We start from the raw sequence: 24,303 nt of genomic DNA, 5'->3' as shown, positions 1-24,303 counted from the left end.
GGGCTATTACCATTGATTCATCCGGTTTTGAATCCTTAAAAACTAAAATTAATGACAATCCGTACTATCTACGTGTCGTGAGAACATAATATCAAGTTTATTGTTTTGTAATAATAGAAAATTTTATATTTGATTTCATCGGGTGGCACGACATATCTCTCAGTCAATTTTACTGGCAACTATGGGACGAAAACGCTATTTTCACGTACTCCCAAAGAAAAAATTTACCAGTTGTAATATCAGAAGTCCTTAGATTCTTCCTGAAAATTATTAATTCATCACAAAATACTGCAGTTTAATTGTTAGTCATTTTTGTCTCAGGACATGTTTCAGCATTATAATGTGTTGAGATAGTACAAGTATCATGTATGAGTACAGAAAAATTTTAAATAAATGTAATAATTTAGTTTTATAATGAAAATATGTCAGAACATAATAAAAATCGGTTATTTTATCCAACTTTACTAACCAAGTACGATTATCAGACGAAATACTTTCCACGCCGTTTACAGTAGAGAAAGTATTTAGTCCAGAACATGCTTTCTAAACAAATTTCGCATTGTTTACTTGATACTAAACATCTTTTATCCGAAACAACACAACAAATATCGATATATTTTCGTTTTTTTGTATACTTGTAATGTTATGATTTTCATTTCACAAAACAAATACCTACAGAAAAGCATTTTGTTTATTCAAACATAGAAACTATAAATTAATTTCTGTTTGAAATCTATGGTGAAAAATCTTTAACAATACAGAACACAATAGATAATTGAAATGATAGGGAACTAATGAACTGAAAATTATGTCTAGACATTTTGTTTTAATAAACTGTTTCTATCTATCTTTGACAACACACAAACACAATATTGTAAAATTTATCAGCCATTACAACATAAAATATTTAAAAGATAATTAAAAAATATTGGAATGTTTTTTACTTTTATATAAAAACTAATTTTAAAATCAGTTAAGTGTACGTGTGACTTCCACACAAGAGGTTCTGTATCATATTCAAAATACATTCCTTTTTCACCCGACTGTGCAGAAAGATGACATCTTTTAAATATAATAAGATGTTCTATAACCTTAAATGCTCTACAGAGCATCTGAAACGTCCAGATAATGCAATAAATAAAATAAATTTCCTAGAAAGTTTACCAAACCTATTGGAACGAGCGCAAGCAACGATTTCAAAAGTTTATTTTCAGATGGTTGGATATTCAGATATTTATTTCCTAATTGAAAATGGGGATTAAGTAGTGCCTGTTTTTTTTTTTTTATTTTAGGTCTTAGGCTCCAGGCGCACTTTATTCTTACCTTACTGAAATAAGAAAATAAATATTCATAATTCAACGTAGCTTGTATATCAATTTTTTTAGCTGAACCAAATTTTTCTTAAGGTTTAACCGATAGTGCAATTTTACAGAAACTACAAAATTATTTTAGCACTAACTAAAAATCTGTAAGTTAATTATTTCAATTTAAATAGCATTTAACATCACTAGTAATCAGACTTCTATAATTATTTTATTACTAAAATAATAAATAATCGTTTTTTAACTCTGTTCGTCTTGGCAGAAGAAAATTTTCGTGGATTTTATGTCGCTTAAATTAAAAAAAGTAAGATATTTACATGACTTTTCGTCGGTCTATTTTCTTCAAAAGAAATTAAGGTAATGTACGGGATTTAATTTATAAAAGTATAATTTTTTTTTTTTTAAATAAATAACATGCAATGTCCTTAACATAAACGCATACGGACTCTTACAAATAAGTTATCTTCCAAATTTTTTTGATAAATGATTGAAAAATGTATTAAATATGTGTAAGACATGCTGTGTGCCAAATTTCTATGCATAGTTTATGCATAAATTCATTTCTATAGGTAACGTGTTATTTATTTTTGTAATTAACTAGAACTAACTGACATTTATTTTAGAATTTAATTCATTTGAAAATTGTAGAATAACAATTGTTATTGTGTGTTTTGTTATTCTGGCTTTTATCGAGGACGGTTGATATAATTATGTCTTTGTGGAATAACTAACAAATAGACTTGGAGATATCGACACAAAATTCCAAATCATTTTTTATTCAACGGAGGATATATCTGTTTTACATGTCTCTGGCTGACCTTTTAACTGTTCCATTGTAGATAAAATTCGCCAAAACTAATTTTAAAAACTGTGGTATTGTAAGAATGAATCATTGTCGCAGTCCGGGAGGGAATGACGTATACACACGATAAGTTATTTCCAAGAAAATAACGCAAAATAAGATTCCCAAGGAAAATGAGTATTGTGGACCTGAGGTCCACACAAACTTTCAAGTCATTTTTTAAAAACATAGTGAACCCTAATGAAAAGGAAATAATGGTAACAGGACTGGTAACAATACTGATAATCTATAGTTTTAAAAATTACTTTTTTTATGCCTGTGTCTTTAAGTCTATAAATCTAACAAATTAAATAAATGTAAGACAAACAAAATGATATTGGAAAATAAAATTATCACAATAGCAAAATGAAGTTATTTTCGTTCAATTTTCAAATCCAGATTACTGTTATGTTTTTATTGCAATATTAAAGCTAAAACCGATATACCACATAAACTTTCAAACTTAAAATTAAAGCTGACGATTTTCGGAAACACTTTTTAATAAAAAATGTTAATTTTTTTATTATGACTAATTTTCTAATTTAAAGTGTTTTTCTACCTCTTACCTTTTAGAATCTAAAATGACTATTAAAGCAAACCATCAAACTCTACCACTTATGTTTAAATTTTTTTTTTAAATGGCACAAAATGTGCTATTAGTCGCAATTGATTAAAATGTTACACCCTGTATAGAAAGAATTTTTTTTATCCTCATTATCAAATATCTATTATCAACAAACAACAATAGTCCTGTATGTTTTGTCGTTTGTTTGTTCAATTTCCGCTACCTACGAATCTCACTCGATCAATGTCAACTGAAACCTTTATTGTAGTTTATGGTATTTTTTTACGATCTTTAGTTACAAATGAGTTTAATGTGATATCTACAAAAATTTTCTAAACAGCCGTTTTGGCAATATTTACAATAATGTCTTTATTTTAAAAACTTCAACGTTCTTTGTTTAGAAATAGACATTTTTTCGGCTATAAGGACATTAAAAAATTCTTGAACCACCCTATATACTTTGTTGATAGATTTCGTTATCTCTATTTCTTACAACATTTAGAGTCACTTTACATATCAAAAATATTTTTCGTATCATATTATAATAAAAAGTTGACATGGTTCTACAGAAAAAAATACTCGTCTACATACAAGAACAGAATTCTAGCAAGGTCAACATGGAAATTTATCCTTCGTAGATGTTTGTTTTTTCTCTGTATATTTATTTTATTTTTTTCATAGAAAACTAGATTCATTTATCCATTATTTTATTTGAATAAGCAATGAAATACGTAAACATATTTATATGATAGTTTCTAAAACTAATGCTCGATTCGCACGATTCATTTTTTACGATTTTAACAAATTTCTACGATTTCACAAAGTCTACTTTTTAATGGAATTCAAAATACATTGGATGTCCGTCTACATTGAGATTCTTATTAACAGTTAGGTATACACTTCCTGAAAATATCATGTGAATCATTCGGGATATTTTAAATTGAGCACTTCCAGCTTTTACAAATATTCATGTATGAGTGACTCAACTGTCCGTGTCTTTACAATAGTCTTCAACTTAAAATCAGTTACAAAATTGAACACTGGCCATAGGTCTATTAATAATCTGTGGAATTAAAATGAAGAGGCAAATGAAAAACTAAACTGGTAACGGATATTTTATGTCAAATAGAAAATATACTTTATATAAATGTCAAAAACGTAGATCTTTTAAGCACTATAGATTTAGTTTTTAAGGGTAAAAACAGGATCATAATAAAAGACCATAAAAAGAATCAACATTTTCATCAGTATCCACCATACATTTTATAAGATGGATAAAATGTTTTGTATTTATATCAGTTATCCTAGTTCTCAACTCTCTGGTTTTGATTCGTATTCAAAGTGTATATATTAGTTTATGTATGCCTGTCGACATTTACATATAGAAATAGGTACGAGAAGGTCGTCAAGGGAGGCTATAATTATCCATAACTTTCGTTCAAAGGATTTTAAAAATTCAAGCACATTAATGAAATAAAAATTGATAGAAAAATTAATAACAAAGCTTTCATATTATGCATGTTTTAACAATACAGTTAAATCTCGATAATCGAGACTCTATAAAAATTAGGGGCGCTACGATTACAGGATTTCCCGATTATTGTGAATGTATGGATAAATTCATTATAAATAATATAAAGCATTGCCATAACAGCAGCACTATTTAAGCGAGACTGTACACAATACATTAAACACGTGTCTGTGTGTTTAGAAAAGGCTGAATCATTCTAGATGTATACACAAACAAACAATTAATTTTTTGAGAGATTGGTAAAGAAGTGTTCTGGTTACTAGACGTTTCCTATTATCGAGTGCACCGACACTACTGTATTTTCTTCGCACTGAAAATAGTTCAGGGTAAGTTTAACAACATATTAGTTATAGGATTGTGTCATGAATAGCTAACAAAGTTTGGTTATTGTTTTGTCTATCCATTTATTCATTCTTTACATTTTATCGAGGGAAATAAAAAGATAATTGTTTTGCAAAGCGAGTGAACTTACCTTCGTTGCTGGACGTTCAAGGATTAATAAGTTTATTTTCAGCAATTTTCATGTGTTAATTTTTGGCTTAGATTTATCATATAATACCTACAAACATAAATCTTCCTATAAAATCACATACTTTCCATTGTGATTCCATGGTTTTGTTTCACTTATTTACAAAAAGTGATAATTTTCAAAATATTTTCCATTGATTTGAATACAACTGATTGCAAAACGCATATCTTGCTGAATCTTTCCAAATTTGTAATGGCACAAAAACAGAATATACCAGACCAATTGCAGTGAACCGACTTACAACAGTGGCCTACCTAGATAACTTCTCGCTTACATGTATGGTTTATAGTACTATAACATTCATTTTAAGTTTAGGGCATAAATGTAAATCCTTGTACAATTTTTAGCTGGGTACACAAACACATATACACCGTAGTGAACAACACTAAAATATTATGGATATGTTTTACATTGTTTAAATGGACATTTTGAATAAATAGATATATAAATAGACATGAACAGAATGTCCTTCAAGTAAGTACTGAAGAAAAAGACCTTTTCTCGAAAGAAATATGTATTTTCTCAAAAAGCACCCAGCAGGAAAGTGTTCCTTTATAGGTAAATTAATAAAGATCAGAATAATTTTGTTGTGATTACTTTTCATAATAATAAAAACAAAAGATGTTTTTTCAAATTCTATGTCAAAAATCTGTGATCAGAAGTTATTTAACAAGGCAGAATTTAAAAGAAATCTATTGACCCATTCCCAGGATGAGGAGAGAGCAATGTAACCAAAAGACCATCACCTAACTGAGAATACTATTAGTATTTCAAGAAAATAAACTATTAAAAACAAATTCGGTCGGACACACTTTTTGTCTAGCTTCTATCCGCCGAATACGCGATAAAAATGATTCCAAAAAATAAAAACTTCTTACTTACCAAATGCATATATTTGAGAGTTCTAAAAAATATTGAGTTTCATTGAATAAAAACCATTAAGGTGTGTTTGGTACAAAATTTCCATTTGGGAATGAGTTTTGTCTCCAATCAAATAGATAGACTCGGAGAATTTCGTGAAGAGTAAGAAAACAAGGTTAAACTATGTTTTGGAAGTCCACTCTATACATGATGTTGCAACTGTAATAAAATATAAAATATTTATACCATGTATCTAAAAAATTGTCTAGCCGTTTGAGAAATATTCAAGAGGTACGTGGGCTGAAGAGCTTATTTTGAATTTCTCGTTATTCATTCGTGTCAGTATATTTTAAGTTCATTCCTTTTGTTCTGATGGTCATTTTCTTGGAAAATATGTCCGTATTGAAGCAATAATGATCCCAAACAAGCTATTTTATGTTGGTAGTTGTATGTCTACACGATTTGGTTTACATGCTCGGAGGCATATAAACAATCAACAAATCTGAACCGAAAAATTCCAGATTTTTTTAACAATAGGAAAATCCCTCGATAAAACGAGACGTCAGTTTTTAGAAGCTTAAATTTTCATTAATTTCTTCTTTCAAGATGTTTATTTGGCTGTCCCTACAACAAATAGACTTTTGAGTCAAACAAAAAATTATTGTCAAATATTATTATTATTAAATATTGTCTAAAGACTTTGAAGAATATTTGGGGTAAGAGTATATGAGCTTGTAGTGAAATGAGTATATTTTTACTATAGTTTTTACTGATACAACTTCTACCTACAAGTTTCAAATTTTTCACTCAAACACCTTTTAAACACATTGTATTACCTCTAATAACAAGTACATCAGATACTAAAAAGCTCTTAATACGTGTCATTTCTTCATTTATACTCCACATATCGCTATATAACCCAAACATATACACTTAGTCAAATATAATCCTAAAAAGGTGTTCAGGGTATATTATATGATACATTTGGGGCATACTTATATATTAAAATATGATCAAATATGGTCGATTAATATCAAATTTATAATGTACCTTACTACTACTACCTGCGTTTGTAAGTATGATCAACTTTTCATAAATGTTCGTTTTGTACATTATTATATTGTCCAACTTCTTATTACAATAATTTGTTTATGAAAATAAATAAAGTATGATGTATTTATCTTAAACGTGATATTAAAACCTTACTTATAGTAATTATACCGCAGGTTTGATTTGAGTTTATCTTTAGAGATGTTTTGTATTGAATTATATACCAACAAATCAAAATTGATTGTTTTAACAAATAATAATATTATCTACAAAATACGAACGACTCAATTCAAATGACTACTTAATTCAAAATCGTTAGTAAATAGTATACAAGTGGAAGTACTTTGTCATCACTTCCAATTTGTAGGAATTATATTAATCTGATTGAGGATAATAGTTTAAAATTCATCTACTCAATATTACGATCAAATAGTATTGTCCAATGTCCATGAATACTAAAATATATCATCCGATCAAGTGACGATGAAAATCTAAGTTATAGAAGTACAATCATAGATACACTTATTAAAGTGGGGGAAAGTATTGTACCTTCAAGCATAATTATATTTTTGTTGTAAATAATATTTATTAATCGTTCAATCGTTCTCTTTTCGTTTTTGAGTTATCGTATTTACAGACAGGCAGGAGGACAGACTATACCAAAATTTTGTTGGTAGCATCAATATTTTTAAAAAACTAAACTTAGTATACCTTGATATTTTTGATATATACATGGTATCAAAATTGTAATTTTTCGGTTGTGTTAACTAACGCATCCAGCGGGTACTCAGGAATCTACAAGACGTATATCATCGCCTTCAAATTGAGTCTCGTAAAAAATGTACATCTTCCGTAAAATAAAAATAGCAGCCAAAACTTTTCAATAAACTGAATGTTTGATCTAGGGTACAAAACGTTATCCAATGGATTCGAGTGATATGATTCAACGAGTGAATGAAACAGATAAGTACCAACAAACACTTGGATAATAAACATGGCCAGGTCAAACATTAAAATTCATATTATATACAAAATATAGGTACCATGTTATCGTTATAATCATCAATATAATAGTCTACAGATAGGTATGTATCTACTATGGATCCTCTTTTCTATGGAAACTAATGGTCGTTATTGTTGTACATTGTCAATTTTGGTCTAGTCTGTAGTACTGCATACATACATGCAGGGTGTTCAACTTCAACCCATGTAAATGATTTTCCAATAAGAATACTGGATTATTAACATCGGCCGTGTTAGTGAAGCAATAACTAGCAAATTAATCATCAAAGCGTGTTGTTAATCAAAGCCTGTCTTTGCCACACTCCCCTGAAGTAACACGAAGTCGGACAAGGCAAGATATGATATTTTTAGTACATCGTCTGCCCTGCCTCGACTTGTTCTAGCGTTTTCTTGTACTCAAATCAAACTAGAATGATCACGTAAAATGATTTTCACGTAGAATTCTATGCCCTATATCGAAAATTAACATTTATGCACACAGATTACATAGCTGTTCACCGTTCTTGATAAATATGGTGGAAGCGCAAATAACTACATTTGAAGCGTAAGATAAAAGGTATTATATTATTTATATGCGTTTCCACCATTTATTTCATAGGGTTTATTTTTTTGGTAAGAAACACTCCTTTTAAAAGGAGTTCAATTAAAAACACATGAGATGGCGGTGACGGTTAAATCTGATGACGGCGAAATCCTGAAAAACATTTTGTAGTAGATCGAATTGTCAGTCTAAACCATCCTCGCATCCACTTGAACACACACAAAAGTTCCTCAAAATCAGTCCACCCGTTTAAGAAGAATTCAATTACAAATATTCGCAATGACGGTGTAATTCTCCCTCACCTAAAAAGTTCTCAACATGCCAAAAGAAGTTTCCACTCCAAAAAGTTATATATTGATGTGTCTTAACGAAAAATCAATATCAATTTAATAAGTAGCAACGCTTTATTTCCCATGCACCCAGTATACATGCATGTATGTGATTTTCGAGTTAAAAACCATTTCAATTTAAAATACACAAAAGATTCTGTTATTTGTTGTTAGTTTTTGAATATCCATAATATTACAAAATCCATATCATACAATCAAATCTCTATATATTTGTATAACAATTTCATACATATTTTGTAAAACTATTCATACTATTCCCTCGATTCAAACTCGACTACGATCCCTGGACTTTTGAATTATTTATTTTATGATAAAATTATAGAGTAATAATAAGCAATAATATAATAAACTATAACAATAACGAGACAGGAAACATGTTGACGTTTTATCCATATTTTTTTATAAGATAAAAAACTATTTTTATTTTGCGCCATAGTTATTAATTCTGTTCGTGGAACTTAAATCTTTTTTCAACTCTGTTGAAACGACTGGAAGTTATTTTGAATATATTTTCGAGTAACATCATTGCCGACTGGTGACTTTCAGCTAGGGCCACTTTCAGGCTAAAGGTTAAATAGATAGTAAGAGGAAGAGGAACTGATGTCTTTCTCAGTCCTTGACTTACACTTGGTATAAGAATATTGATTTTGTTCGAGCCATTCTTGAACGACCTCTCCGATTTTTATTCATTAACGACAAGATACTTTTGCTATTTTTTCTACTAAAATTTTCGGGACTATGTTTATTATGTGTCAGCGCGACACTTTTTTATAGTTTATTATCCTGAAATATTATTAGTATTCTTCATCAAGCCGTGATGGTTAGAGTACTTCTCCTCATGCGAATGGACATCAGATCAAAGCCCATCCAAAAAAATTAACTTTTTTTAAACTCTGTTAAATAGCTTCTGGTTCTGATATTTAATAACTTTTGATTAATGTTCATAGATGGTTTTTGATATAAATCTGAAAAACCTCTTTTGTCTTGATTACTATGAACAGTAATCAAAAATTGTTCTGATCTTTGGTAATTTACTGATAAATGTATAACTTAAATATACAAATTTTATAGTATGTATTTAATTACCATTCCTATTTATGTTTTCTGAACGGAATACAGTTTCTACTGGATGTAACCACGGCACCACGGCACTTGTTTTATTTTTAAATATCACAAAAATACGATGCAAAAAGACGTTGAACATTGCACGTCAAACATTCAACTAAAGTAATAAATATGATAAAATACACGAAATATTATATCTGTTTTATTGGTTTTGTCTTATTGCTTTTATATGTACAAATTTCAAATATGAAGTTATATTTTAAATGATAATTACCAAGTTTAATGATATAATTTCAAATTAACTAATCAAAAATCTTATTATTTTCTTCATTTTCAAGTTTTGTGTGTTGTTTATAATAAACAACTTTACGATTGTGTTTTATATTACTAATATTACAGAATAATTGTAAATATTGTTATAAAAAATATTTGAAAATATATTATTTGCCATGCGAGAAATACTAGTAAAATTTCTTTGAAGAAAATGTTAATTATTCATTTATTCATAGCCCAATAGCTTCAGTGGAAATGGGTGAAATAAAGATTGCAAAATTCAAAGAAATACATACTAGTGAAGGTATAGAAAATCTTAAAAAAATGATAATTTTACGAAAGTTAAATCTCGTTTAAAGTGTTTCGTATCGAAACGCAGTTTAGGACTTTTATTCTCTCTTAGGACTCATATCTGCGCTTTTTCTACAGCCTATAACTTTTGAAGTTCTCTATAGAAATGACTTTTTGTTCCTACACCAAACTATAACAGAAAATTAATCATTAACATTTTTTTTCGTTGAATAAAAGCTAAATATAGAAAATCACATAGAACATACTAATTAATAAATTTTAACATGTTAAATTTAATTACGACCTTATCTTATTATAAATAACAAGATCAGAAAACATAATAGTATATTCACTACCGCTATACACATATACAGGTGATTTCATTAGGGCTAGGCTTTGTAAGAAACTGAGATGTGAAGATACTCATGCGTTTTTGTTAATCTGTATTTCAAAACTGTCCATTAAGTTAAAATAAAACAAAGAAAAATATTTTAATATTAAAGAAATTGGGCTTTATTGGAAGAATAATTTTATGCCATTCTGAATGTGTAATTTTCACATAGTTTTCGCAACAATTGCAGTTATATTTAGCTAATCTAACGTTGTATTCCAAAAACTTAACCGTCTCTGGTTTATCGGCGTAGTTAAGTGTTTTTATCTACGTATCCCTAAAGAAAATAATCTAATGCGTGAGTCTATTCATAATGAAATACCGAACCAAACTAAATGCAAAGCAACTGTTTTCTGGCAAATCGGCTATCAAACAAAAGAGTGTTGCCAACTCAAAGATGTCAAACTCTAAAAAGCTACCTTAACTTACACACCTATATATTATATTGGTATTAAATACCATATAATATATGATTATACTAGCTTGACACCCGCCCGCTTCACTGAGCCTAAAGGTAAAAAGCTCTTTATAGCCTCCAACTCTTTGGATCTCACCCATCCCCCTTTCATAACACTCGAAGGAATTGTTTTATAAAGTTAAAATATATACACAGTTCTCAACTTTTTTTTTTTTGTAAAATAGTCATAATTCATTGAGTATATCAGAAAAGAGCTATTTGCTAGTTATTGATTGAAATCGTAACAAACAAACATCCTTACTTTCACATTTATAATATATAAGGATATATAACACAGAAATTATACTCACAATGATGTAGGTAATGTATTTTATGTTGCCCTTTTACAGGTTAATCACTATCATGTGGCTTACCAAACATTATGTATAAACCCTTCTTATATAATACATTATATGGGGGTATGTTTATAGAGTGGCTAAAAATATTCCTGCTAATAAATTTATTATGAAAAGCATGAAATTAGTATAATTAAAAACACTATTCTAAAAGTTTATGTTGAAATAATAGATAAAAGGCAGCACCATATTTCTACACTCTTCCTTCTATCGAATATTCCAACCAATATGGATTGAGTACAGTGAAACTATAAAACTTTTTTTTGAACCACACTGTTTTGACAAACACTTAAAATTTAGGGTAAAAGTTATTTAAAAATTCCATAAATTATTTTGATAATGATTCAATTAACCAGCCCCGCCTACTGATAAATTGAGATTTACCAAATTTATGGTATCTGCTCGAAAATCTCCTCAAATATTAATTAGTGCATATGTTTTGAGACATTTAGATTTTAGTATTGAAATTATGTTTTTGTGTGCAATACAGCGTGAACATACTGCGTGAAATATCAATACAAATGCTCCAAAGTAAACATTAGTTAAACATTTTACCAGCCTTCACTTTTAAACCAAGCAAAGCGGATGGGTATCAAACTAGTTCCACTAGTTTAATGGTACAAATGAGAAAAACTTTTCATGTCATTCGTGACTATTTCAATCGCCAATCGTCCAAGCTACAGCTTTATATGACGTTATAATATGTTGGGGCTCGAAATGTAATCTAGCCTCACTTTTGTTTACTCTTCACTATTAAATCTTTCTGATATTTTCGGTTAAATTATTTCACACAACTCGAAAGAATGTTTTGTAAATTACATACTTATTTTTATTCGACAAATACAATTCATACAAATCCTTCAAATTAAAGTTTTCTCCATCGCTCGCTACCGTATAAAATAATTATAGTTAAATTCTAGTAATTCTACAAATTCTAATTACACATGTTTGTTGTAGAAAACAAAATAATTCTACATCATTATTTATATACACATAGATAATGTTTTACTAAAACTAAATAAACACTAATGGTCATAACTTGTACCTTCAGAGACCGTGAACCCATTGTGACACAAAAATTACATGTTTCTTTTGATCTGCTGTTTGGTAATAAAGAAATTTTAGTCTTGACTAGAGGTGTCGAATGTATGAAAATCGATTTATTTTTTGACAGCCGTATTTATTACAAAAAAACCTATTGACAACGCAATACGTGCTGGCAAATGGCAGAAAGTTTACGAATATCGAAAGTCTCGATAATTGGAACACTAACTAATCGGAAACGCTCAGTAAGTATTTATTAAAATCACAATAGCATGACAGTTCAATGCCGTGTGTACAGTCTTGCTTAAATACAAGCATTCCAATTTGCAATGATTTATTTTATTTATAAGGAATTTTCCAATACAATTCCAGTAATCGGAACATTCCGTTTTTTGTTAGTTCCTGAGTTCTGATTATCGAGAATCTACTGTACTTCATTTTTCAACCTTTTCTACAGTTGCAAAACTTTTTAAAAATATATACGGTAGATAAAAGAAAAACCTTCGAAAAATACGAAAATCAAGAAGTTTGATTTGCTTAAATTCAAGCCTCGAACTATGGTTAAAAGATTCAATGTTTATTTATCAAATTTATCTTTATCAATAGAAATTTGGAAATTTTAGATGGATTGAACTCACGGTCCAAATCTTACATATTTTAAATGTGGGTTTTGTGACAAAGAGAAAGGAAAATTATAAATTTACCATATCTTTTGTGAATTATTTTATGAAATTAGGACTTTTACATAATAAATAAGGTTTTATACTACGTTTATAGCCCAGGAGTAGACCGTCCAAAATATGCGGGTATAAACGGTTCAATTATGTTTAATTTTTGGTTAAAGAGGTTGAAATGTGAAATCTAATCAATACAAAACTACAGACTTAAAGCTTTAATCATATATCATGATAAATATGTCTTTGGAATCAAAGACGTATTTTTACAACTCTGCGTCGAGACCAAATTGTTGAAGAATTGACGATTGCCATAATTAATAATTTCGGTAATTTTTTTAGATGTTGCCTCTTCAACTATAAACACATAATATTATCTCATTTATTTAATGAAAATTAGGTTTTCGAATGTTTAATAATTTTCTAAAGAACATATTTTTCGATTAATTAATGTGACGACCATAAGCTTATTGAGGAAAATAATTTATTATCGATTTTTATAAATTATATACAAAAAAAAATTAATTAAAATTTAAGCTTAAATAACATGATTTTCTTTATATTTAAAAATGTTATAAGCGTGAAATATTACTTACAGCTAGAGGTTTTGTAGAAAAAAAAGATGACAAAGAAGTTACCTTTCATTGATATATCCACAGATTCTGGTAATAATGATTGAATAAATGAAAGTTTCGATGAAAGTTTAGAGAGTTTAAAGGTAAAAAATAAGCTATTTACTGAAAGAAGACAATCGGAAAGACTTTTATTTAGTTTAAAGGCTCATCCAGTAATATTTCACGAAATGAGGTACCCGCTAATAAAATTTATTCTACCAGTTTCCTCAGTTAAGAAACTATTAATTATATAAACGAATGGAAATTTTAGACACAGCTCGTTGATATTGTAAGATAAGTATTCAAAAATAGTCTTACTCCCAATGCAAATCTTATAACGACTTTCCTTCGGACTTTTATGTTGGATACGAGTTCTTGAAGGCGTGTATTTTTGTAAATTTCAATGAAGAATAATAGTGTAATTTTTTTCAATACGGAATCCTTATCTTACCGTATAAAATTGTCGTGTAAACCTAAATATTTCTAGACACCCTAGTAAAACTGTACAACACACGAACGAAAAAATTACTTGTAGCATGATTCGAACATAAATTACGATAAAAAATTTAACATTATAAAAAATAAACTACTAATTTTAATATCTTCTATATAACGTGTCAACGCCGTACGTTCGTATGCGAAATGATATTGCCTGGCTTAGCTGCTATTAAACGCAGTTTCATAAGATCTAGATCATAAAAAAAAAATTTGACATGAAAATATGTACAGTAAGTTCCAAATACTATCAAAATTAATTTAAAAGGAACAATTTGCTGCACTCGACAGTAACTGTTTTTTCATAAAACGCTTATGGTGTTTGATTCACTGAATTTGAATCCAAACTTGCTGCATTGTATTTGCGAAAAATGCGAAATATATAATCCAAATCATCAATGCCTTATCTATCAAAATACATGTAATAGAGCAAAATTTTTTTGAATTTTTATGACGTCATAGAATGAAAAACTCTAAGTCTAATTTTATTCGCCCTGAATGAAGTTAGGACTCTTCCTTGCACCGAATATGAAAATCATTGAACGCGTTTCTAAAATTTATTAAATTGAACCAAAAATTTGGAAATGGTGATAAGTTCATCTTTTGAACGATGATCTTTGTACTCTTAGTATATTTTGTGCGCATTTACCTTAACTTTCAGCTATATAAAATGTTACTTTACGATCTTGAATATTCATACGGCATTAAAGATCTTTTATTTCTGCATTTTACGACACAAACATTGACGTTGTTAAAAATATTATAATAAGAAAAATATTTTCAAATGTTGGAAAATTAATTCATGAACCGCTTTTGTGGTTCTTCAAGTCCCTCCAAGTAATGTAATTTTGACATTTGTTTAGCAATTATCAATAAAATCGTTTGCTAATTGTTAATGAACTTACTTAAGAAACTGCATTTCTCTTCCTCCAAGAATGGTCTATTCGAACCAAATTTCTAATAATTTTTCCCTTAAATATCGGTTGGTAGGCACTGGAAAAATCTCATTGGATGTCAAGCAGTGGCAGACATAATCAGGCTTAAATCTTTAAAACAACAGCTATGGTTTATGACATGAATAGACCATGAAAAAGTGTCATTTTTTTCATACATTTGAACAGTATTTTGTAAATTACTATGGTTTCTTAATAGTCTTCTGGATGTTCAACTCCTTCTAAAATCTTTTTTGAGCCTTTTACCGCAATTTTATTCTGAAAACTAGCTACAAAATATTTACAAATTTTATAAATCTATTAAGAAAGATGTTGAGATAAAAATGTCGAAAAATGACAGACACTTTTGACATTTATTGTTCTAATGGTAAAAAATTACACGTAAGCGACATCACGGGGATAGGTGTTCCCATTAATGATTTCAAATAATTCAAAATAAACATATCTAACTTTAGAATTATTCTAATTATAGGTATATTCAATAAATAGTTCAAAATAATTATCTCAATCAAGTAAATTATGATATTAATGAGGTCTCTTTATCATGAATAATTTTCAATTGTTTCAATCAAAATTATTGTTACTGTAATTATTCATAATGATTTGTAGGATATTTGGATAAATTAATAATAAAAAAAAGAAACGTAAAATTATATATTATAATTATATTTATAATCCTTTATTTCGATATTAATATACAAATATTATTTTAACAATATAAATAATGAATAAATAACAAACAAAAATTAATAATTATATCGTTACTTTTTCAAGATTTATTTACCTTGAACTACGAAACGATAAATGTGTTTTGAGTGATAACTGTATTTATAGTATAGTCCGAAATGCGAGTGGCTATGGATTCGTATTCTTCCGAAAAGTGAGAATTTTTTCGTAATGGGTATTTTAAGAGTATTTTGTTAATTCGAATTTTTGAACGTCTGAAGATAAATCCGATGGCAATAAAAAAATTAGGAAGTAAAGATTAGAAATAAAGTGGAAGCATTTTACGACTTAATACATACGGTTTATGGTTAAAAATTTTGACAATAAATACATTTTGAAAAACAAGCTTTTATTGCACCGGGGCCATCTATTAATGATAATATATGTTAAAACTTGTGGCATTCGATCTCTTAAGACCACGTTTAATATAAAGCTCCACAAGCTTTTATTGATAGTCATATATGGGTGACAGATGATTCAGGAAAAATATATTTTCTACTTTTAAACGCCAAAAAAAAACTTTACTTTTTTCTAATCATCATCTTCATAATCACTTTGATCATCTTTGATAATACCCAAACGTTTTGCAACCGATTTAACATTCGCAATAACTTCCTCCTGCACTAAATTAAAGCTCATTGCCAACAATGCAATACCAAATAACAGATACAACGAGCACAGTGCAATACTAACTTCCGCATTCTGTTTAACACGTTTTGCTGGTACAAAATCCCCGAAACCAATTGTTGTTAACGTAATAAAACAAAAATATGCTGAATCCAAGAATGCCCATGTTTCCCATCGCATAAATAGAAATGCTCCACCTAATATGTAGCTCACAACCAAGAATACGCATAACCATATTGGTACAGGTTTTATACGACGTTCACCATTACTGCCAGAGTAGAACATATCGTCAAAGTATTCATCGTCATCGAAGTAATCATCGTAGTATTGACGTGATACAGCGAAGCCCATTGGGGACATTATCCGTGGACTTGGATTATGATGGTGATGATGGTGATGGCCTATTACAAAAAAACAGAGGAAAAACATAAATAAATTCGCTAATGGACAAAACTATAAACAAATGAAGTTATTGTTTCTATACGTCATTGTTTTGAGTTAATTTTGTTGTATATTTAACCATGTTCATTATTTTTTCCATCATTTATTTAAACATTTATACGTAGTTAATATCACACAATCTTGCTCTAAAATAATGGCACTATATTCAAATGAAATTATACTGAATATAGTCCTGGAAATTATAAGAATATTACTAATTTTTCGGTGCATAATAAACCTTCCAGTACGAAAAGTAAAGGATTATGCACAAAAATAATGTGAAAATTATTAACAATTGACCCGATAATTTTTAAAAAAATAGCCTAGATGAGATTCTAAACAAAATTTTACCATCGAAAAATAAGGTCAGGTGTATCTAAAGTTTTTCCTTGACAAAAAAATATCCTTAGAAAATCGATACTTGAGTAGACAGTATGTGGGACTGAAATAACATCGTTTTATTTAATCCAAAACAAACATTTCGTAATATTTTCGATAGATAAAAAACAATTGGCTAATTTCATTTTTCGTTTGAAAGAGTGATCAATAATTTTGTACAGTCTTTTTTTTTTTTATTTAATCAACTGTAAGGATTAGAATAATTAGTTTTTTTAAAAAAAACAATTTTTGCCAATTAACTAGTTATTTTGGTATAGGTTCATTTTTTTAATCCAAAACATGTTCATTAAAAAACGTAAAAATATTACATGAAGAGTATTTTAAACTATTATTTTTTCTTTTTTTCATCATACATATTTGATAAAATATTTTTAAACATTGTATCTGTTCAAAAATAATATTTAATAATTCATCTAGTAATAGGATTTGTATTTTCGATTTATTTATATTTGAAAAAAACAAAAAAAAACGAATGTATACCATTTGAAAACGAAAAAATTTATTTAATTTTAATTATTGTTATCACATTAGTTATTTCATCACAATAATTGTAGTAATAAACAAAATTTAAACGTCACGAAAGAGTATTGTAAACTAAACTAAACGAATTATTTCTTAAGGTAGTACTTATCGGTAATAGAATTTGCATTCAAAATGTAATGAAACTTGGCATAGTTGTACATTATTATATCATAATTTACCAGTTAAATTTGTAGGGGTCTTCAGAGAACTGAAGGTCCCTTAAAAATGGAGAAAAGGTAAGGTAATTTGAAAATACGCTAAATCTTCTTAAATGTGTATGCACCATATCTTACCAAATTAAATCATTTTCATTTACAAATACAGATGAGAATAAGTAATTCGATAATAAATTTACCTCCTCGACGCCTGTCTCTTCTCCTATTGAAATTCTCCTCATATTCAATCTCTATATCTGGCGGTTCCAAATAAGCTTGAGTACGTGGTAATGATTGGGCTCTTCTTGTTGATTTTTGTGGACGTATATCTTCTGTAAGTATATTGAAATACAACAATATTAATTTTTGAATGATTTTTCTCTTTTCGTTTCAAAGTTTTCGAAGTAAAAGTGATAAGTATTAGCACTGTTTAATCAATTTTAACTATTACATTTACATGCAACAAGTTATTATCTTTTTTGCCTTTCGAAATTAAAAGGAAAAAAAACTAAAGGTAATGTTACGAGTCTAGAATATTACCTATATTTTGTGCTACGTCATAATATGAAACCAATTTAACAAGTGTAAGAAAATTGTTGAAAGTTGCTGGATTATGCATTTTACGGTCTATTTTGTAAGTCCATAGTATCTCAGATTGCTGAAAGATTTTCATCGCTTTTTGGGATGGAAAACACCCACTATTTAAAAATGGATTTTAGGCAGCTTTAGTCATATTCTCATGCATTATCCTTAAAAAAATAGCAAGTAAATATTATTTACCAATTTCATCTTCACTAAATTGATTATCATCATCTTGAATGTTGTTACGGTGTTGTTTTTTCATTGGTACGTGCTGCTGTTCCACGTGATCAACAGCATATTTATTACATAAAATTGGTGTACGAGCTACAGTAGCTTGATCAACTAATGTTTGTGTATTTGTACGTAGTGGTTCAATATTACCACCACCGCCAATGAAACGATCACCACCACCTCCAACAACCCCACGACGTGGACGATCTAAAGAACCACCACGTCGATTATTATAGGATGCTGGTTGTGGTGACATCATTGCCATTTCTGCTGGTGATATTGTCCTTGATACAGTATTTGCAATTGCTGCACGTTTATTTGCTGGTACCGATGAATCAGAGAAACGAGATATTTGTGAACGGCGTAAAATACGTTGTACGGAACGAGGTTCACCACCACGTTCCATTCCATTATATCTGTGAACAAGAACAAAAAATAGAAATGTTAGATATCAATTGTGATTTTTTGGAAATAAAATTCGATAGAAATTGTTTTAAAACAGCTCTAATGTAACAGATTCATTATTTTTGATTATTGCTGCGGTTTCATAAAATATCATAGAAGGCCAATACCGCAAAAATGCTTGCTTTAAACAAAATCCAAAATTGCCATAACTACAGACCATTCAGTAAACTTTGGTTTATTATCACAATCTGGCCACACGTTTAGTCCTTTATTAAGGACTAAATTCATTAATCAATTTTATCCGACATAAAGATAAATCAACAGAGAGAAAAAGTGAACATTTCAAACATGTAAAAAATACTAAAATAGTAAAAAGTTTTTAGTGTTAGATGAAGTAAAGAGTGAAAATAAAATAATTGTGAATCCCAAGTGGAATAAATATGAATTTATTAATATTTTTTACCATATCTGTAATCTATCTAATATGTTACATGACTGACTGCAACAATATTTTTACATAAAATATATCATAATAACTATTAGCGTAGGCGCTGAGTGGGTTTCGTATACATTTACAGGGACTCCCTACCGAACAGGGAGTGTATTTTGATGTATTTTGACCCGTTGAATCCGATTTTTTAACTTGCTCATCGTTCAGAGTGGAGGGAAAGTTTTTATAAGAAAATTAATTGTTTAAACTGCCATAACTCCTAAACTATTAAAAATTTAAACAACTTCGTAATTATTTTACATGCGAAAACAAATATTTTGTTTTTATTCGTCTTGATACGACCAATAAAACCGGAGATATGGTTAAAATTGAAAACAAAAATGATCTTGCAACGTCCGTAGATTGGCCAATAAAAAATTTTTTTGTATTTTAAGGTGCTCATTTTAAAGGTATGAGTCTATATTTTAATGTTATGTACATAAAAGTACGTTTTATGCAATAGCAACCAACGTAAGTCCGCGAAAGAATACTCCACATAATTTTATATGAGAAAATTTGTTCTAGTTTACTCACTGTATAGGTTTCAAAATAAAAAGTTCAAAATTATTGAATTTTTTCTGAATTTTTCGATATAACGTTTGAGTACTATAAATATTGGATATAATTAAATCAGAGAATTAGTGTAAGATCACTTTATGTATTAAAATTTTTATCTCATACATGAAAATATGTATCACATAAAGTAACGCTTATTGTGAACCGCGCTTTGGGATATCAATGTTTTTATATATTCATATAACTAACTATATAGCATGGTGTATTATAGATAGCATAATATAAAAATATAATTCTAGGGTATATTATATTAATTTCTTTATATGACTAAAAAATCATTTGTTTAAACAAAATATTGTTTAACTTTACGCCGGTGACAGTGATTAATTTGGACTGTGAGTAAGAACTTTTTTTTTGTTATTTTGCTTAATTCTTCACATCGAATAATTTACATACTCAAAGTTTCAATTTGAGTCAAGTTTGAAATCAATTTTATAAAAATCAAAAAATGATCATTAATATACTTTTACGTATAGAAAACAATAGTCTAAATTGTCTTGAAAATTTGTCAGTGAAGAATGTATCAGCATCAAACATATATACCCACTTTTTTTCTTTAATACCTGAATACTAGGGAAAATGTTTTACTGAAAAAGTTTGTTGACTAAATACAGAATTAACAGTACTTACTTTCCTAAACTACTTTCTTGTTCTTATGTTATGAATTTTACAAAATGAACATCTTTCTCTGGAGTTAAAATTATGTAATATAAAATTTAATAAACAAAATATGTAACTTCAACACACTGCCAGCCAAATTTAATAATTTAATTCAAAAAATACGTATTAAAGTTTATATGCACTACTACTGTACTATTTAAGAGCTTAAAAGTAGAGAATTCGTAAAATATTGAAAGTAAAATATTTTACATTTAGTTTCAGTAGAATAAAGAAAATGTGAATTATGATACTGAGTACATGCTCGTTAAAACCTCGCAATTGACCTTTAACGCAGCTATTGGGTTGAAATTTTGAATACACGTTTATTATTAACTGTCATTGCATGGTTAGTTAAGACATTGTAAATCCAATATGAGAGACAAGATGACGAACAAGTTATTTTTTATGTACTCTCATGAAATTGGTATCAAATGAAAGGATATGCTGAGAAGAATACGATTAATATATTTAAATCACATGACTGTGGAATGAATCAGCCCGAGCATGTAATGAGAACCATCCCCAATCATCCAACACCTCAAACATTTAACAAACTCCCTATACATATTATTAAAGTGAAAATCCCTGCCACTTGTACATGTTAGACGGAGTTTAGAAATGAAGTTATGTCTTATTTTGTATATATGTATATGTATACAATAAGTCCTAAGCCACTCTTTAAACGATCTTTCTTCCAAGGTAAAACATATTCATCACAGATGGCTTCTCATAGCCATATTGGATTGGTTCCTGACCTTGAAGGTCGGTTATTTTCCTCGATATCGATATAGAAATGACATACAAAAAAACTCGAAATAAAAAGATTTACCAACATTTTTTTTTTAAATAAACATTAAAAACTGATTTTTTTGAACTTTATGACGTCATAAAAATCCAAAAAATTAGATTTTTCTCTACCACGAGCAAATTTTATCCAATTTTGATCAATCAAATATCAAATCCCACTAATTTTGGGTCATATTTTTCAAAAATTTACTCAAATTTAACGTATCTTCAATGAATTTTGAAAATTTTGTATCCTGGGTTACACATTTGGTATAAGGACTAATATAAACGAATAACTTCTAATAAAACTGAAAAATGTAACCCAAAATTAGTGGGTTTCAAAAAAAAATTCATTCAAATACGATTAAATTTGGCCAAAATATCAAAAAAATGATTTTTGAACTTTATGACGTCATAAAAATCAAAAAAATTAGGTTTTGCCGTAACACGCGTAAATTTAATCCAATTTTGATCAATCAAATATAAAATCCCACTAATTTTAGGCATTATTTTTCAAAAATTTACTCAAATTTAACGTAACTTTAATAAATTTTGAAAATTCTATATGCTGGTTTCTTTCTGGAACATAGTGTATCTATTTACATATCTATACGTAATTTAGTTGTAACATGTATTTGTACGATCCGTGTCACACGGTATTCTGAACGAATAATATACACTGAACTGATATAGTGTATAGTTCTGTAGCTAAGATAAGCTTTATATAATCCGCTTAGATGGACTGTAAAATCGTAATTCACTTCATCCATTTTCTAAGGAAGAATAACAACAAGATACTCAGTATCATTGAAAATATTATCACGTTATTAACATTAATTATCTTAATCTTTCAGATTTACAAGTGTTGTAAAATAAATCAGAGAAAATTCTGAAACATTAGTAATAATTTTGGAAAATTCATTTTTCCCAGCGATACCTGGTTTCTTAAACAAATAATTGTATATTAAATGGCGTCCAATGAATGGTGTTCAATGTATGTGTATAAAGAAACCATAGTAATTTACAACAATATCATTCTGAATGCATGAATGAGATAACTAATAAAAAATTGTTGGAGATTGAGGCTGCCAAATTCATGTCTTGAAACAGAAAGACAATACGATCAAATGAAATCGATTTTTGTAAACGTTAGGCCAAAATTACCTTAAAAATGATTTTTCCGAAGTTTGAAATCGGAATGGATAGAAATAAATCGAAAATAAAATGATTGACCGGTTAGGTTTAAAATTGCATTATCTATTTATGAAGGCGTGGAAAAACGACAAATTTGAACTGAAAAAAGAGAAATGCAGTTTTAATGTCACTGTATGTACTAAGTACATATACGAATATTGAATATACTGAAAGCAACGTGTTCGATATTAAACCTGATTACTTAGTATTTTCTTGAAACTTATTCAATTTACTGCATTCTGTCTTGTATACGATTCAAAAAAAAAATTTTCTTTTGTTTGACTTCAAATATTTTTCTAACATAATTCTTTTAAACTTATAACAACAACAAAAATGTATCAGTTTTTTCCATTTTCATATTATTGTATTTAAAGAAGATTTTTATTTCAGTATACCAGAGAGTTATTTCAAATTTCAGTATACCAGTGAATTATTTTTTGTACAGTATGTGTACCGAAAAAGTTTTATCACTGCGCATTGCTTACCGTAATGGCTTTTTATTTTCTCATAAGAAAAAGATAATTTTCATGATATTGTAAAAAAGAGCGATAAAAGGATACATAGTTTGAGTTTTTAAACTAATTTATGGGTCACAAGATCATATTACACGTCAAACTTTCAAATTGAATCTTAACATCGTTTGAAATGTCGATAAAAGATGCAAAACTGATAAATAACATCAAAATTAAAAAATATCTTGGAATCCAACAGACTAAAAAAGAAAAGTCTATCTGTCTCAAAATTTTCGGCACTTTTTCGAATTATTTTTTTAAGTTTAAATTAAATAACTAACTTAAGCTATTTTATCAAACACTTTCAGTTTTGTATTGACATAAACGGCAGTAATATTTAAGAAAAAGAATTTATATAGGAAAAGGGAACATGAAATTATCGGAGTATGATAGAAATGACAAAATATGAATTCTTGAAAAGAAAACCTGAATTTAAGATCAGCTTGTATATTTTCAATAAAGTTTTCCATACCCAACATAATGACTGCATCCTTTTTTTTCCAAATACTCGGATATTATATCAGTAGATCATTAAAAATTAACGATAATATGAACTCAAAAAGATACACTTACCTTTTTTGGGATAGGTATGACAAGGTAAAAAATATACTATAATTTATTTTTAAAATGGTGTAAATATGATTGAAAAAGGATTTTAATTAAAAGTTATGCAAAGTCAAAAAATGAAAACTCAATTAACCTTTTTCTGCCCACACGAAAATAGCAAGGTACACATATCAGGGTTGACTAAAATTTAGCGATGTGAATTTT

At 28.4% G+C, this 24,303-nt stretch overlaps 1 protein-coding gene across 1 annotated transcript in view; it reads right to left on the bottom strand.

Moving 5' to 3' along the window:
* Nucleotides 1-16,483: 16,483 nt before the first annotated feature.
* LOC123300518 overlaps nucleotides 16,484-24,303 on the bottom strand; it is an 88,786-nt gene continuing 80,966 nt past the window's right edge. Inside the window, exons 6-8 of the mRNA XM_044883102.1 lie at nucleotides 18,877-19,325; nucleotides 18,297-18,428; nucleotides 16,484-16,980 (exon numbers count right to left, since the gene is read on the bottom strand). Coding sequence (XP_044739037.1) covers nucleotides 16,484-16,980; nucleotides 18,297-18,428; nucleotides 18,877-19,325 — 1,078 coding nt within the window. The remainder of the gene's footprint in view (nucleotides 16,981-18,296; nucleotides 18,429-18,876; nucleotides 19,326-24,303) is intronic.

This window comes from Chrysoperla carnea, chromosome 5, assembly GCF_905475395.1.
Source record: "Chrysoperla carnea chromosome 5, inChrCarn1.1, whole genome shotgun sequence".
NCBI lineage: Eukaryota > Metazoa > Arthropoda > Insecta > Neuroptera > Chrysopidae > Chrysoperla > Chrysoperla carnea.
The sequence above is the reverse complement of the archived record's forward strand: the minus strand, read 5'-3'. Positions and strand labels throughout refer to the sequence as shown.